The sequence below is a fragment of the Pogona vitticeps genome, chromosome 6 (genome assembly GCF_051106095.1).
Source record: "Pogona vitticeps strain Pit_001003342236 chromosome 6, PviZW2.1, whole genome shotgun sequence".
In the NCBI taxonomy this organism is placed as follows: domain Eukaryota; kingdom Metazoa; phylum Chordata; class Lepidosauria; order Squamata; family Agamidae; genus Pogona; species Pogona vitticeps.
The window spans coordinates 104,484,128-104,500,976 of record NC_135788.1 but is presented as its reverse complement, the minus strand read 5'-3'; the positions used below and the strand labels follow the sequence as shown (position 1 = coordinate 104,500,976).

The 16,849-nt window shown below is 42.7% G+C and overlaps 1 protein-coding gene across 7 annotated transcripts in view; it reads left to right on the top strand.

The window, feature by feature from the left end:
• Window positions 1-13,350, top strand: part of LOC110086450 (uncharacterized) — a 44,959-nt gene extending 31,609 nt beyond the window's left edge. For 5 of the 7 annotated variants that reach the window (XM_078378119.1, XM_078378117.1, XM_078378116.1 and 2 more), the window contains 4 exons: window positions 1,178-1,411; window positions 4,269-4,340; window positions 6,299-6,883; window positions 9,024-13,350. In XM_078378119.1, coding sequence (XP_078234245.1) covers window positions 1,178-1,411; window positions 4,269-4,340; window positions 6,299-6,883; window positions 9,024-10,873 — 2,741 coding nt within the window. In that variant the 3' untranslated portion in view covers window positions 10,874-13,350. The remainder of the gene's footprint in view (window positions 1-1,177; window positions 1,412-4,268; window positions 4,341-6,298; window positions 6,884-9,023) is intronic. The other 2 variants (XM_078378115.1, XM_078378118.1) reach the window with 2 other exon arrangements.
• Window positions 13,351-16,849: the final 3,499 nt, after the last annotated feature.

Below are 16,849 nucleotides of genomic sequence, written 5' to 3'. Positions count from 1 at the left end.
TTAGTTCTTATACGGTGCTGCCTCGGAAGACGAATGTAATTCGTTCCACGAGTAGCCCTGTCTTGCGAGAAAATCGTCTTGCAAAAAGCGGTTTCCTATAGGAATGCATTGCCATGCATTCCTATGGGAACCTCGCAAGATGAATGAAATTTTTTCGTCTTGCCCATCATCAGTCTCGGGGGGGGGAACAACCCATCTTTCAAAGCACGGCCATAGAAGAAGTCGTCTTGCGAGGCACCATAGCGATCGCAAAAAACAATCGTCTGGCGGGTTTTTCGTCCCGCGAGGCGTTCGTCTTGCGAGGCACCACTGTGTATGCATCTGCTGAGCCTGGTCGTCCTTATAGCGTTTAATTTCTGATTCTGATTAATAATAAGTAAAATCCTTTCTGCCTTGAAAGGAATTTTGAAGAATACTGTTAATTTCACGCAGAAGCATTGTTGAATGAGTTTGAAAATATTCCTGCCCCCAGTATTTTGATTTCACAGAGGTATGGAGATGATGTACTGCCAACAGTTAAGGAGGCACAGAAGCTTTGCACATCCCATTCAAATGATGCCTCCTATACATACTGTATATTTAGCAGGAATTATAGATGTCCGATTAAACTTTCCTTGGTGACCTTAGGTAATGTGACCTCAAGTATCTAATTAAGCTTGTTTGGCTACTGTGGATAACGCATTCCTTTTTTTTAAAAAGGGGAATCGGCCTTAGGAGACATTGGTCAAAATCCTATTGCATAGGCCCTAATAATAAAATGTATTGATGGTTTTGAGTGGATTTGAGGTTTTCTAGGGCTTATTTCCAGTTCTGCTTCATCCACACCCAATACTTCCTTCTCCATAGACACAGAACATGGTGCCAGCGACTCAAATCACTGCTTTCTTTCTTTATCTTACAGTTCATGGGATGTATTGTTTGGGACTAGTTAGCTGGGCTTTCAAACTTTTGTTGCTGTTTTGCTTTGGGTTTTTTTTTTTGTATCTCTGTCTTAATATCTGAGCAGACTGCAATTTATGTCTCGATTCTTTAAGGCAAGGTTTCTAGCTTAATTTTACATGAAATGTAGGTACTGTATTGTGCTTATATCTGGATTGGCTTAATGCATATTATTATTTTTGATGATGTTTCTGAGGTTTACATTTATGCTCTCTCCTCCCCACCCCCCGAATTCCAGTAGTATTGGCAGAAGGTGTCACGTTAGTCAACAACCTCCTTGCCATGTATACGTCGGGTCTGAGAGTTAAGGAAATGCAAGAGTTCCTCCTGGCTGTGGAAGGATTTGATCTAGAGAAGTTCAGCATCGCCCAAGGTTACAAAGATTCACTGCAGTTTTTGGTGTGTCAAGTGCCTAAACTAGCCTTCATAAACCAGGAGGATAGACTCAGCTGTGTCGTTAAACGGATATCAGGTAAAGTTTGGAAGAAAAAGTGCTAGATTTTACTCTCTTGGTAACCTGAGGCAGACGACTGAACTGTATTGTATCTTGGTCACAGACATAAAAATCACCCACAGGCTGAACTACTAAGTACCTATGATCCATTGCTTCTAGTCTTTCGAACACTAGAATTAAAGATGCCATTATAAACTGGTGTCTTTGGTTAAAAAAGAATTCTGCTTGGCCACCTCTGTTAGACTGACTGCTAAAGAATGGCTTACAGTGTCATCTGCCGTGGAGATCTTGATTTGTTGCTCCTTCAGCAAACCAGAATTGCAAACCAGGATATGTTAGTTGTTTACAGATCCTGGCCTATTTTGGAGCAGCGAACCAGGAGCCTCATTAGACAGTGTGGTAAAGAAAATGTTTCTGGCTTGTTAGATGGCCACATTGATGAGAAGGAGCAAAGTAGGAGTGGATGGCTATACACGTTTCATTCACAGTAAACCAGGATTCTCTGGAATTATAGTTTATTCTGGGCGAGTGGAACTGTATCTCTGTTTTGCTGATAAATACGATTTAATTCTGAACAGATGTTTTAAGAATTGGGACAGATTATAGCAGGTTTACTGTGTCCATTTTACTGTATATGAATGAACCTCTCATTTCAGATTTAAAGTTCATATTTAAAGTGTGTGATTCCTCTTCCCAACGCTTCAGCCAAAAAACTATTTCTGCAAGAACTGCTTATAGTGATCAAGAATAAGACCCCCTAGCTTACAATCTAAAACATTCAATACAAACAGAAACAGGAAGAAGGAGAGGAAGTCAAACTAAGGCATTGTTTTTTATTATATGCTGTGTTCTTGGGAACAAATCCGTCAACAGTTGCTGATGGCTGATGCCAGGCTGATTTTCCATTGCCTTTTTTTCCCTCAGTTGCCCTTAGTTCCCTTTCTGAATGTGGATACAAGAAGATGTGGCCTTTTAGCTCTCTGCTTTGAGAGCAGCATGTTGAACTGAGAGACATCAGTAATGTATGCAATCAAAGTAATTCGATCTAGTGGTTTTCAACCTTTTGGTCCTTTAAATGTTTTAGACTTCACCTTTCAGAAGGCCTAGCCAAGATGGTCCATGATTCTGAGAACTCAAGTTCAGAATGTCTGGCGGATCAGAGGTTATGAACCACTGGCTGGAATCCTCTTATACAGCTCCACCTCCACAACAAATGATGTCATCAGCAACAGCAAAGGGCTGCTGATTAAAGACTTCCTTTTTTATTTTCATGGTGTGTGCCACTTGCATGCAATGAGATGAAGCCAGGTGCACCCTGAAATAAAAAAGAAGTGTTCAAACAGTGCCAGTCTGCCACCAACGTTGGCATCCTTCCTATTGAGCAGATCCCACCTGCCCAATTTCAACCATTGATTTACAGTGCAACCTTAACTCAGAGTTACACCAGTGAAAAGGGGGGGGCAGGATTAGGTATACATTCCTTCTACTGACCAAAATGCCCTTTTGCTGACCAGACTCATTTCTGCTAGCTGACCCCAGGGTTCTGCCAGAATTGCTCTTTTTGGCTAAGAGATGCCCATAAAAGAGCTCCCCCTCCCCCCAAAAAGGGCAGATGGGATTACTCCTGATTCAGACTTCTACCACCTCAAGAACAATACTAGTACAAAGTTATGCCAGGACATCAGTAGTCTTAAGTAAAAACCTGGGAGAAACTTGGTTTCAGCAAAGTTTTAGCTGACCCTGGTTCATCTGGCCAGTGAATTTAATTCTGTTGATTTATGTACACTATTAATTTACTTCTAGCAAATCTTTGGCTCTGCCTTAAGATAGATTGTTTTAAATTGGCTTAATTGACTAGTGAGTAGGATTCCCTCAGTCTCTGTTTCGTACTAGGAATATTTTATCTGACTGAGAGTAAACCAGACCGTAGATTGTTAAGGCAGCTTTAGAATCCATGTTGACTCTATTTTAATATGAATGTTTCCCTTCCTGGTCTGACTTAGCAAATGGGAAAACAAAAAGAAAGAGGAAAAAGTTGCATTCTATAGTGAAAAAGTGTAAGTTGACTGTTGGAAATGTCTGCTCTGTACAGTGGTACCTCGCTAGATGACGACCCCACTATACGACGAATCTGCAGGACGATGACTTTTTGTGATCGCTATAGCAATCGCAAAACGATGTTTCCTATGGGGGATTTTTGTTTGACAACGATTAGGTCCGTGCTTCGCGAACCGTTTGTTTGCAAGTCAATGATTTTCCCAGCTGATCGTCAGGTTCCTAAAATGGCTGCCCTGCATTTTCCAGACCCATGCTTCGCAGGACAGCCATTTTAACAGCTGATCAGCGCTCTCAAAATGGCTTCCCTATGGAGGATCTTTGCTGGACGGCGAGGTAATTTCCCCATTGGAACGCATTAAACTTGGTTTCAGTGCATTCCAATGGGGAAAGGCTTTTTGCATGACGACGATTTCGCTTAACAGTGATTTTCCCGGAATGGATTATTGTCGTCATGCGGGGCACCACTGTATCTGAACTGAAATTGCCGCTAGTTCTGCATGTTCCTTGGCTTTGCAGGTATTTGCACATGGCACAAGCCTAGAATGATTGCCCTTGAGCAAGGGTGTACTTCTTGTGTGCAATCAGGTGCCAGTTGCCATTCCCTTCTACATGTGGCACATTCTTTGGAATAGCATGCATACTCTTCTGCTAATGAGTGCTGGCTTAGTAAATACTCTTTCGAATCTCCTATCCCTTTGAGATCATGCCAGTCATGATGTTATTCACATGAACTGATCTTGCCCAGCTGCTTTCTTGTTATTGGATCATGTGTTTGCCCTAGCTTATGTGACTTTTTTGACTCTTCTCTCCTTACTAGGTCCAGGTGTTGACTCTGCCCCTCCACCTTTGCAGCCGGCGCAAGTGACTGGTCCGATAAACTCAGTACTAGGTAACTCCCCTTCTTGTGTGGTTATCTGTATAAAAGTGGAGGAGAGTCCTTAGCCACATGGACACAGTGTATACTGATAAATTAGGGATGAGAAGCTTTGGAAAGCCTGAGGCCATTTTTGATCTCCCCAGTTTTGAGGAATCAAAACCACCCGATTTTCAAAAAAAGAGGTGCCTGGATAGCCACTTCTGTTTTCTATTTAAAGGCATTTTAGGGCCTAAAACGGGGTCAGGGAGGGAGGGGTAGCCTTTAAATTATGAGTTTTGCATGTGAGTAGCCATTTCTATGCCAATTACTTTGGGGTGCAGAGGTCTATGCAAATCTGTGATAGGCACATGAAGTCAGTTTCATTGTGTGATCTACAAAGTGTCATTATTTAATGGTTGAGTCATCCAAAGGATGGCTCTCTTTGCCCTATGTTTTTTTCCCCTGTGGGGAAGTGAAAAGAGGATGCATGTGGTTCTTCTTAATCAGCACAGAGAGAGATGGGCATGGTTTGACAGTTTGTGCCAGTTCCCGTGTCAGCTGAACAAGGTGTTCTGTGGTTTGTTACCCTGCCTTCTCCGGTGGTTACCCACTTGTGAGCAGTACCTCCGTTTCCCTGCCCCACCTCCTCAGGTGCCTGCTGAGTGGGCACCTGACAGAGGAGGCAGGGCACCAAACTGCAGAACACCTGTTCTGCCATTGAACAAATTGCTGAACTAGCAGTTCGTGCCCATCTCTGCTCACAGATGTTGAGCCTCTGGCCGTCCAGAGGTTGGTAAGCTCCACTTCTCATCAGTCTCAGTCATACTGGCCATTGGTGAAGCATGGTGGGAATTGTGGTTCTGCATAGTGTGGAGGGCTATAGTTTCCCTGTCCATGGGCTATGTAGTCCCAGTTGTCACACTACAACCTCCCTGACCACGCAGTCCTCATCAGACATAGCATAAGGCCCAATATAATTAACTACTAATTTTTATAACAGGCAGTTTGAAAACATAGGCATGAGCCTTGTGGCGCAGTGGTTAAACCGCTGTATTGCAGCTAAAACTGTGCTCACGACCTGGGGTTCAAATCCCAGGTAGCTGGCTCAAGGTTGACTCAGCCTTCTATCCTTCCGAGGTCGGTAAAATGAGTACCCAGCTCGCTGGGGGGGGGGGCAATGTGTAGCCTGCATAATTACATTGTAAACCGCCCAGAGAGTGCTTGAAGCACTATGGGGCGGTATATAAGCAGCACGCTTTTAATTTTCTAGTTAAGAACTTTTTATTTTGCAATGAAAGGATTTGTCCATTTGTTGACATGCATCCAATTAGGTAGCTAGTTACTTATTAAAGAGAGGTATACATACTTCTAGTATATTCTGTCTGCTTGTTTGGCTAAAATAAACAGATTAGCTTTGTTCATGGACCGTTTAAGGACCAAGCTGCCTTTTCAAGAGCTTTATTTATTTATTTATTATTTATTTATTTATTGGACTTATATACCGCCCCATAGCGCTACAAGCACTCTCCGGGCGGTTTACAATTTTTAATTATACAGGCTACACATTGCCTCCCCAGCAAGCTGGGTACTCATTTTACCGACCTCGGAAGGATGGAAGGCTGAGTCAACCTTGAGCCGGCTACCTATTTGATCCCACTGTGTGGAAAATCCTTAGGGAAAGAATGGAGGAAGAAGGCATATTTCACAGGGGAAGCTATAAAATCTGTGTAGTGGTTTGTACACTTCGTTACTTGAGTACCCTAGTAGCTTGGAAGACAATGAATAAATGTTTTTTTAAAACAAACAGGAGAAACAATTTAATTTTTTTCCAAAGCTTTGCTCAAATCTGTTTGGCTTCAGCAAGGTTGTTTACTTGGGTGTCTTTTGTCTTATGCTTTGGGACGATTATTGAAACAAATGGTAGACACTGCAGATATTTTATTGGCGTGCTTTCCACAGGAATATTTGTTTATCTGTTTTCTTTGTCCTAGGCTTTGGAGACAATGCCAAGCCTTTGTATACCGCTTGTGATGCTTCTGCAAGTAAATCTCAGGATCAGAGCTTGCCAGTTCCAGCTGCTTCTGTGTCTCCAGCAGTTGAGAATGGGCGCCACACAAGCAAGCCTGTTCCATCGCCTCCGATTTTTGCATCCTCTGGGAAACCTTGCAGTACGTTGCATTCCGAGATCGGTAGTTCTCCCCATCTTCTCTGCCCTAACTTAGGCCAGCTGCCGAGGCCATGCCAGTTGACTGAGCCTTCATCATCTAACAAAGTCTCCTGCCAATTGGATGCCAAGCAACTAAGGAAATCCATCTTGGTAAAGGACCAGCCCTCCAAGGACCTAGAAGAGGTGAAGCGGCGGGTGGCCCACATCCTGGCCACACATCCCGAGGGCCTGTCATTATTCCAGTTCCGCGTGGCCTACAGTGCCATGTATCAACAGCACCTGCCACTGGGCAACGCCTCTTCGGCCAAACAGTGTTTGCTGGAGATGCCGGATGTCGTCCGGCTGAAAGGCTGCGGAGTCCAAACGTTGCTTCTGCCCATATCATCTCCAGCAACCCCTGCAGCGCCTGGTGAGTGTTGTGCAGTGTGTTACTGTGTTTATACATTCAAAATATTATTGTGGTGAAATTAGTTTTCAAAAGAACTAGTTGATTCGCTGAGAATAGAACAAGGTGGGCAAAGTTCAGCTGTAGGACAGCATACAAATTCCCCGAAGCTGTTCTAATGAGTCCCTGGCTCCCTCTTTTTCTGATAATAATTTTTAAAAATGTGAATTGTAGCCCCCAGAAAACTCCAGAAGTTGGCTCCCGCTGCACCTTTATTGCCCCTATATACACATTTTTCAAACTTGAAAGTGGCTTTTTAGCTTGAGGATATAATGTCTACTTGCAGATTTTCTCATTATGAATAATAAAAAAATCCAGTGCTGCAACCTATTGAGAATATCATGCTGAAGATATTGTCAGCTGCTACAACATTTTTTGCTCATTCATGTGAGGAAAAGTCTTGGCTTTTTTATTGAGCAGCAGCAAAAACATTGACTTTCTGTGCAAAAAATTATGCTTTGCTTTAAAAAAAGCCAAAACCTTGTATTTTGTCTAAAATGTTCTTCTTTGTACAAAACAAAGAGGGTTTTTTGTTTGAAATACAAGGATCTAGCACAAAATGCACTTCTTTGTGTTTTCCACAAAGCTGTCTATGGCAGTTTTGGCTGTCTTTTTGTCCCTGGGAGGTTGCAGGGACAGAAAATTAGTTTCCATACCAACTAATGTCTCCCACTCCTCAGGATGAGGAGCTGTGCCTCCTGAGATTGCCTCACGCTATTACCACACTGTTACTATACTAAAAGACCATCTCATCCCCCCAAAGTGGGTGATGAGGAGTTGAGGCCTTGTGTAATTTTGTGAAGGGATGGTAGAATGTGTAGAATTCAAAAACAAAGATTCTTTTTTTAAGCACTGAGAGCGTGCCAGGCTTGCTTGTGGGCAAGTGGAACACCAAAGATTTGCCAATAAAACCTAAGCAAAGAATGATTTAAACAGTAGTAGCCATTCACATACAGTGGTGCCTCGCTTAACGATATTAATTGGTTCCAAAAAACCCATCGCTATGTGAAAACATCGTTAAGCGAAACACCATTTCCCATAGGAATGCATTGGAAACCAGTTAATCCGTTCCAATGGGAACGGATTACTGTCTTTAAGCGAAAATCCCCATAGGAAACATCACTAAGTGAAACAATGTTTCTCCCAACGGAAAGCCATTGAAAAGCATTGAAGCCGGCTACAATGCTTTTGAATGGCTTTCCATTGTCCGTTTTCGCTCATTTTTAAGTGTCTTAAAATATTTGAAACCCGTTTTAAATGCTTGGAATCGGTAGTGCACCTTGTGAAACATGTGCAAACTTAATTTGGCTTTGTTCTGAGTCTTCATTAATTTTTGGTGATTTTTTGTTTTCCCCATTGAACTCCATTGAAGGGACAGTTCAATTGGAGTTCAATGGGGAAAACAAAAAATCACCAAAAATTAACGAAGACTCAGAACAAAGCCAAATTAAGTTTGCACATGTTTCACAAGGTGCACTACCGAATCCAAGCATTTAAAACAGGTTTCAAACATTTAAAAACACTTAAAAATGAGAGAAAATGGACATCGTTAAGGGAAAATCCCCCATAGAGAACATCGTTAAACGATGCGGAAAATTCCTCAGAGAAACCCATTGCAAAGCAAATACATCGTTAAACGAAGCAATCGCTAAGCGAGGCACCACTGTAGTTTGGGGAGGTAAAGAATATGTGATAAAAACACAGAAGACAAGTCGGAAGCTCGCCTAGAGCAGCACCTGGGACAGTTACTGTTTGGACTACAACTCCCAGAATGGGGGATTCTTGAGGCTGTAGTCCAAAAAGGCAATTTTTCCAAACTTTCATTTGAAATCGTTTCATCATTTACTAATGCTTTGTCAAACAGAAGCACATCTGGGGCTGCATTTCGATTTTTGGTGTCGCAGTTCCTGACTCAGGCCACAAGAGGGCAGCCTGCTCACTGGCTCCTTGAAGGGACCTAAGCTGTTCTGTTTTTCCATTTCTTCCTGGGTTTCTGTAACGGGCTTCAGGAAAGATTTCTTGCCCATCTGCCCCCCCTCTCATTTCTCACCACTACTCTTGTGATCCATCTCTTTTCAGCCGTCGTTGTTTTTCTGCCTTTTAGGTCAGCCTGTCTCTTCCACAGTGGAAGAAACTTCTACGGTTCCTGGTCACGTGTTGCCGCCAACCAGAGCAGGGGCAGAACCTGCAGGGCCACGCAAGCCTGTTCCTCTTTCTAAGGTGCCAGAGGTGCCTCAGCAGTGCCCCATTTCCTTCCTGGCGCCAGACCACTACAGAGATCCAGGTGATAAGGAATCCTCCCTCCTCCCAGGAGTTCAGCCACTAACGGCACTGAAAACCACAAATCCTTGGGAAGAGCGTCAGAGGGCCAGAGTCAATGCGGAAGATACTTCAGGTCAGCCTGATTTGTCCAGAAAGGAGAAAGCAACGGTAGATCCTGCTATCGCTCTACCTAAAGCTAGCATTGTGGGGCCACCCAAGACATGCCTTAAGCCTCCGGCCCAACACCCTGCAGCGATGCCTAAGCCTCAACCCCGTCTCTCTCTCCTCCAGTCTTCTGAGCGCCGTGTACTGAACAATAACAAGGAATGCTCATTGTATTCTCAGTCCCTTCTGCAGAAAGCACCCATACCTAACCCCAATCCAGCATGTGCTCCCTTTCCTCCCCAGCCCCCTGTGGTTTTCCCTACAGTCCCCCAAGCCACAAGGTGGGATAAGAATTTTAGACCTAGCGGCCTTGTTCCAAAACCCACACATTTCACTAACCCTTGGAGTTTGGGTAATGGTGCTCCTGTAGCTTTTGTCCCCCAGCCGGTTTCTGACCGTTTTCAAGCATGGGCACAGCCGATCGTGTGCCCACCGGTCACGTTCCTTTCTGAAATTCCGGACCTTACCAGGAGCCCAGCGTCCTTCTTCTCAACTCCAGTAAATCCTTCTCAAATCCAGTTTCCAAAGTCTACACTGCAGAGCCACCTTCAGGCCCACACGGTCACCCCCAAGAAACCGGCTCAGGTTCCATTTCCCATCCACAGTGCAGAACAGTGGACCTATACTCAGGCTGTTCCACAATCAACTACCATTTCTCAGGTGCAAAAACCAGCCGGGACCCTGCCCCCTATTGCCGATGTCTCCCCTGCAGGGTGGCCTCCGCTCCCTTCTTCTAGAAAAGCAGCCAGTTCCATCTCACCCAAGTCTCAGGCTGTCCATCAACCTCCATGTTCTAACCACTCCTTGCAGGATGATTTGCAAGGTCTTTCTCTTACTGGGGCAGAGGAGAAGCTTCCAGACACAACTTTGGAAGGAACAACTTCTAAGCCCTCACCATCCATGTATCCAGGACAATATAGTGATGCAGACTCTCTTCTAACCCCGTCAAGTACACTATCATTCAGTTCCCATTCTCCTTCTCTCATCAATGCATCCCAACAGCCCTCATATGCTTCCTCAAGCATAAAAAAGAATACTAACTCACCCTCGGAGGCTCCAGCCTTCACAAATCAGCAACAGTCCTCTAGTAGAAGCAGTGCCTTGGCTACCTCAGACACAGGACTGGCAAGTTCACCATCATCCCTTTTAGACCCCATCACCAGCCCCTGCAACCATCTCTTGCACCCTTCATCTGGTATCGCCAGTAATTCTGATGTTCTGTTCTCTGACCGTCAGTCATTTATCCATTGTCAACCACACACCAGTGTGAATGTTGCCGTAACTATGTCAAGCACCCACCCACGGACCTCACCACCTTACTCGGTAGAGTCCACGACCAGCTCATGCCACAAAGCTTCCGGTACTTTTTGGATGGGTGGTATTGATGATGATGCTTCCGACCAAAGGAAAGCCATGCCCACAGTTGTCAAACAAACTGGCTCCCCTTCTGTTTCTTTGCCGAGAAAACAGACACCTCACAATTCCTCACCTCCACCCAAACATTCTGATAGATGTGTTATCCTATAAGGGCAACCATGAAGAAGATGCTCTAGGAAGGCTTTTTCCATCTGGAGAGGTGGGATGATATATCAGATGCATTGCGAGAATGCGTTCTGAATTGGGAAGCAGCACCCTCATGTCTGTCCAATCCTGCTTAGTATCAGGAACAGGATGTTTTGATTTGTGCCTGGTCATTGCAGTCCACTTAGGGGGAACTGCAAAATTGCACCCCAGGAAACCCAGAACAGTGTGTGGGTTAGGGTGATGTGTTGTTGCTCGGCACATGTGTGTTCTAGTCCCCACTAAAGCATGAAATGTACAGGGGACTCAAACTTATAATTCTTGGTGTCTGACCTGACTGTTACAAGGGTAAAGTGGGCATTCAGTGTATCATGGATGTTGCCAAAGTAGAAGGTCTTCATACAAACTATATATAAACGTATATATGTGTATATGCTTTCTGTACCTTGTACAGAAGACATAGCAGAGGGGATCAACTCAAATGTTGGTCAGCGCCAAATGAACGTCTACACAAATCACGGTCAGTAGATCCCGTTTCCATGCATTGATTAATGAATGCATCACAAGAATACCATCACAAATATTCCCTGTTTTGGATTGTTGAGAAAGGCTGAGGAATATTTGCCTTATGTTTGTTGAATTTATGTTAATTTTCATAAGAAAATATTTTGGAATACTGTATATTTTAATGTATGTATATGCTTGTCAAGTCGATTTTGACTAATGGTGACCCTTTCTGGCATTCTCTAGGTAGAGCATACATAGAAGTGATTTACTATTCTGTTCTTCTGGCTGCACTCTAGGATTGTGCAGCTTATGACTCCTTGAACGGGTCACAGTGAGGAATCGAACTTCCAACTCTCTGGCTCTGCAGCCAGATACTTAAACCACTGAGCTATCCAGTCAGCCAGCTGAACATGTACTGTAGTAATTTACAATATTTTTAAAAATCGGATCTTTATTAAAGTGATGACACACTGTTTAATTCCATTTCTGCATTGGAAGGTGTATCAATGCTTCCTGCTTTGGATAGCCAAGTACAAGAGTTAATGGATCTGTATGTCCAAGAAATTTAAGCAAAGGCTGAATTTTGCAGAGGAAATAATGAAAATAGCTCTGCAACCTAGGAATCTGGCTGGAGAGCCAGGGTTTGGGAGTTATTGTGTAAGAACCAACCTATGCAGCCTTGGTTAAACCACACATTCCCAGAGTGATTCTAGAAGAAGGAAACGCTAAACCACTTCTGAGTACTTCTATACCTAAGAAACACTGGAAATAGTCGCCATAAGTTGGAATCAACTTGCAGCACATAATAATTAATATATTAGTAGCTTCTTGACACAAAAGCCATAAAAGATATTCTGGTTTAGTTTGTTCTGATATTTGTGCCTGTGCCACCAAAAATAAGGATATGCCTGCCTAAGCACGCATAGCTGGGAACATTGGATATCATTCAAGGGATAACCTTGCCTCAGGCTTCCAGTGTTCACATTCTGTTACTTGAAGTGTACTTTGGGATACCTGCTACTTCAAATATTGGCCTTACTTTATGTGTGTCATGAGTGTATATCATTTCAGTTCGGAATTTGATTAAGGAATAATGGTTGGTACTGCCACCCAGTTAAAGATCCGAGATACCAAATTGCTTCTGACGCGACACTACATGTTACCTCATGATTCCTCATATTGTGAGAAATGTTCTAATTTCCCATCGTAATTGAGAAAGCTGTGATGCTTCCTGAATGGCATTTTCTAATTGGATCTTTACTTGCTAGAGAATTGGATCTTTACTTGCTAAATAATTGGTGCTCTGCTGGATGTCAGTTTTTACCTGTGGATCACACAACCTTGCTTAAGGCAGGTTTCAACAGCAGCACTCTTTCCATGTGATTTGTATTGTAAGCAAATTATTGATAATAAATTTCATGTTTGTACTGAAGAGAGATCGGTTGAAGTGGCCTTACTGGAAAGGGTGTTCTGTGATTGTACTCCAAAGAAGTTACTTTTCCAAGATCTCTACTCTGGATACCAGTTCGTACAGCTCCAGAATGAAAGGCCTCTTCAGTCCATGAGCTCTTTGCTTCTCTCTCCCCCACCCCCACCAGCCAACTACCTTCAGTTCACCAGCTTCTAAGTGAAAACGATTCTGTCTCCATTTCTCATGGGATGAAACTTAGAATCTCTTTTTCATCTAGTAATGTTGAGACTTCTTCGAATTGATAGTTTCATACTATAGCATGAGAGCTGCTTCTTTGATTTCGTGTGTGTATCCTTCCTTGGAAGCTATTCTTATTACTACCTGAATGATTGTATATGACTAAAATGACTTTCAGGCCAAATTAAAGAAATGACCAAAGGATGAAACAGGTATGCTGATAAATATGGATATAAGACTAAATTTACAAATTTCAGGTAAACAAAGACTGGAATTGTACTTTATATTTTTAAAAGTATATCTTAATAAAGCATTTGTTGCTCTTGAATCAGTGAGCCCCATATTTTTGGTCATTGTTTACTGTGTTTGTTCAGTACTTGAGGGAGGCATGCCAGTTGTATTCTTAAATAATTATAATTTTAAAACAATGTCAGTTGTTTTAAAGCTTTCATTCCTGACACGGGTTCTCATGTACATTGTTTTATGGACTTCATGTACAAGTTGAGATATGATGATCTGACACATGATGACTTTAGATGTGAAACTGGATGCAAGGCACAACGTTTGGCATGCAGCATGAGAGATGGTCTGTATATTCCATATGAATATGATCAGGCAGGTGATAGATTCCCAGTTCTTTTCATTGTTTGAGCCTATGGCCTTTGAAGAAGAGCCAAGGACAAAGCTGACTGATGAAACAATATAAGAATTTGTAACTTATTTTTCTGACATAGAGGGCAGGTTTATAATAACAATAGTGCTATATGCCTAAGAGTCTTTGTCAGTATGTTTTATCTCCAGCATTGGTATACATCTGGAGGTTGGAGAGAAAGACATGATGGAGTGGTGAGTAGCAGCTCTTATTCCTCTCTGGCCAGAGCAAGGGACACTTGAGAAGTTGACTCTCGACAAGAGGTGGGCCCAGGCATAATAGAGAGGTCTTCTTTGACCAGAGCAATGGCAGTTAGAAGCTGGGGCGGGGAGAATGGGAATTTTTTAGAAGCTGGTGCGGGGAGAATGGGAATTTCGACAGCAGCCACTGTCCAAAAAAGTTTTTAAAAAAACTAAGAGTGGACAAAATTAAGACATATCATGAACAATGCCCCCCCGACCCATATGGATCTACAGCTATATAGATAAATATATCCATACATGTCTGGCTGAGTTTAAAAACAACTTTGGGCAAAATTTTCATCTAATTACGGCGGTTGTAGAGAATGAAGATGCAAAAAAATTGCAACTTAAAAGTGTTCTTTAGAAAAAGGTAAAACAATTCTGTCTGAAAGACCTATGGGAATTAGGATATCTGATATGAAAATTGTGTGTTTGTTTAGGATTGTCATCACAACTCCCTGTACCTATTTTTTTTAAATGGTAAAATATGTCATCACCTAACAATTCCTTTCTTTTAACTCTTTGAAGGTATATGCAATACAATCCTAATGTGTTTACATTTAATGATACAATGAGTAATGTTCTCACTATAACCATAAATGCTAGCGAGGAGTGAATGAAGTGCTGAAATGGCATTTAATGTATTGTCAGACATTTGTTTCAGCACAGTACCAAAGAATTACCAACATGTTTTGGCTTTTGTGTTTGCTGTGAATGAGGTGAATGACAAGCCCAGTATTTTATCCAACATCACCTTGGGATTTCATATTTGTGATAGCTACTTGAATGCAAAAATGACTCATTAGAACACTCAGAATCTTCTCTCCAACTTGAAAAAGACTATCCCAAACTACAGATGTGATTTCCAGAAGAATGTGGTAGCTGTTATTGGGGGACTGGATTCAGAAACTTCAGGTAGCAAGTCTCTTGAAAATCTACAAAATTCCACAGGTAGGATGCTTCCTCCACCTTCTTTCCATGCAGTGGAAGGGGCTAGCAAATGATTCACAAAATTAACACATATTTCATCCTTACTTCGTAATTCACAAATGAATAATTTTTTATTAAAAAAACTAACCAAGGAGGAGCAATTTCAATGAAAATGCAACCCCAAGTCTTCTTATCAATTTACGCTTGCATAAAGGAAACTGAGTTCTGATTATGCCTTCTATGCACCCAGGAATGCCTCTGAGACTTATGTGATTTTCTTATGCAAGTATAAATCAGCAACAAGATTCTGGCCATTGCACTATTGGATACTAAGACATTTTATTTTATTCAGATGGTAAAACAAATTTAAGTTCATTGGTCCCATCTGATTTCTTACTTGTATTAAATCCATACAAGTATGGATTCCATACTTGAATCCATTGAATAGAATCCATGAGGTGATTAGACATGGTTACCATGCATTTAATTTATTGACTCAATTTAATCTACTGTATTTAGTTTTGGCCACATACATACTCATTTAAATTTTTGCACTTCTTATAAACCTTGTACATGGTCACAATTGTTGGCCAAATCCTGTGGCTTAGTCTAGTACATTACACTAGAGTAGGCCAATTGAATCTATGGAGATTTGGTGAGTCAACCTCTCTGTAAGTTCCATTAATTCAAATGGGCCTATTCTAGTTGTGACTTACTATGCTAAAGTTAGTTTCAGTTAGAGAGTGGTTCTTAACCTGGGCGATATCGCTCCCTAGGGGGCGATTTCATTTTTCAAGGGAGAGATGGAATGAAAAGGGGCGACGAGGAGGCGAAGGGACAGAAGGGGGTGATGGAGCGAGCCAAACCTGAGAAGGCGGCTGCAGCCACTGTGCAGGCAGCGAACCCAGCAGGCGGATCCAGAGCAGCTGGTTCTGGCAGCAGATCCGTTGCTGCCACTGCTGCTGCATCGCTGCTGTGCCGTCGCTGTGCCAGCGTTATGTTGGGGGAGGAGGTGATGATAACTTCCTCAATGGCTCAAGGGGGCGAAAAAAGGGTAAGAACCACTGATTTAAAACATCAAATCCATTTCTGGAATCAGTTTAAACCAGTCAAATGTGGAGAGTCCCAGCCTTTTCTCGCCATCTGGGGTGTGTCTGAAGTGTCTGAGCAAGAGAAAGGACTTCTTCAGCCTGATCAACCTCTATGGAAAACACGAGTGTTGCAGGATGGCAACAGCCAAGAAGTGTTGACTCAAGACATGTAGGTTCTGAACATCTGGACTCCAATGGACTCTGGGGTTTGCACATTTTACATGCTCCTACACGAGACCTCCCTGAAGTCACACAAATTTGCATCTTCATAAACATACATCACAAAAAAGGTTTTTATTGAAATAGATCGGTGGTTAACATGATAATTGTAGGAAAGCAATCTCTTATACAATAATAATAATGATAATGATAATAATAATAATAAAATTATATGGATTTGGTCCAACATTCTGTGTAATTTTTGTCCTCACTGCAAGGGAACCTCACCCTGTGTGCACACAGGGGAAGGGGTCATCTCAAACGGGAACTAAATGGGCATCAAGAGCGACTCCCGGTGTGCAGTCCTGATGAAGATTTTTACACACACACACAGCAGATGCAGCACAGACCGAAGGTGCATATGCACTTCCCAATGATGGAACTCCTTTTCATTTCCATCTGCATTCCCTGCATCCTTTGCTATTTCCCATGATTTGGCTTTCCTGTGACCTGGGGACCTCTCCCCCGCTGGTCATCCTGCTGCCCTCACTGATCCTATGGTGGATTGATGGGGCGTTTCCTGAAAGCTGTTCCTTCAGAGGTTTCTCTGAGGCCCAGCATACATGGACTTCTCCCATGGGCTGCCTATGTTGGGCCGTTCTCCTCAAGTGAGCTTCCAGGTCTTCTTTCTGTGGAGGTTCAGGAATGGGAGATGCCAGACTTCAATGGTGGTGGAGAGACTTCTCCTCTGTT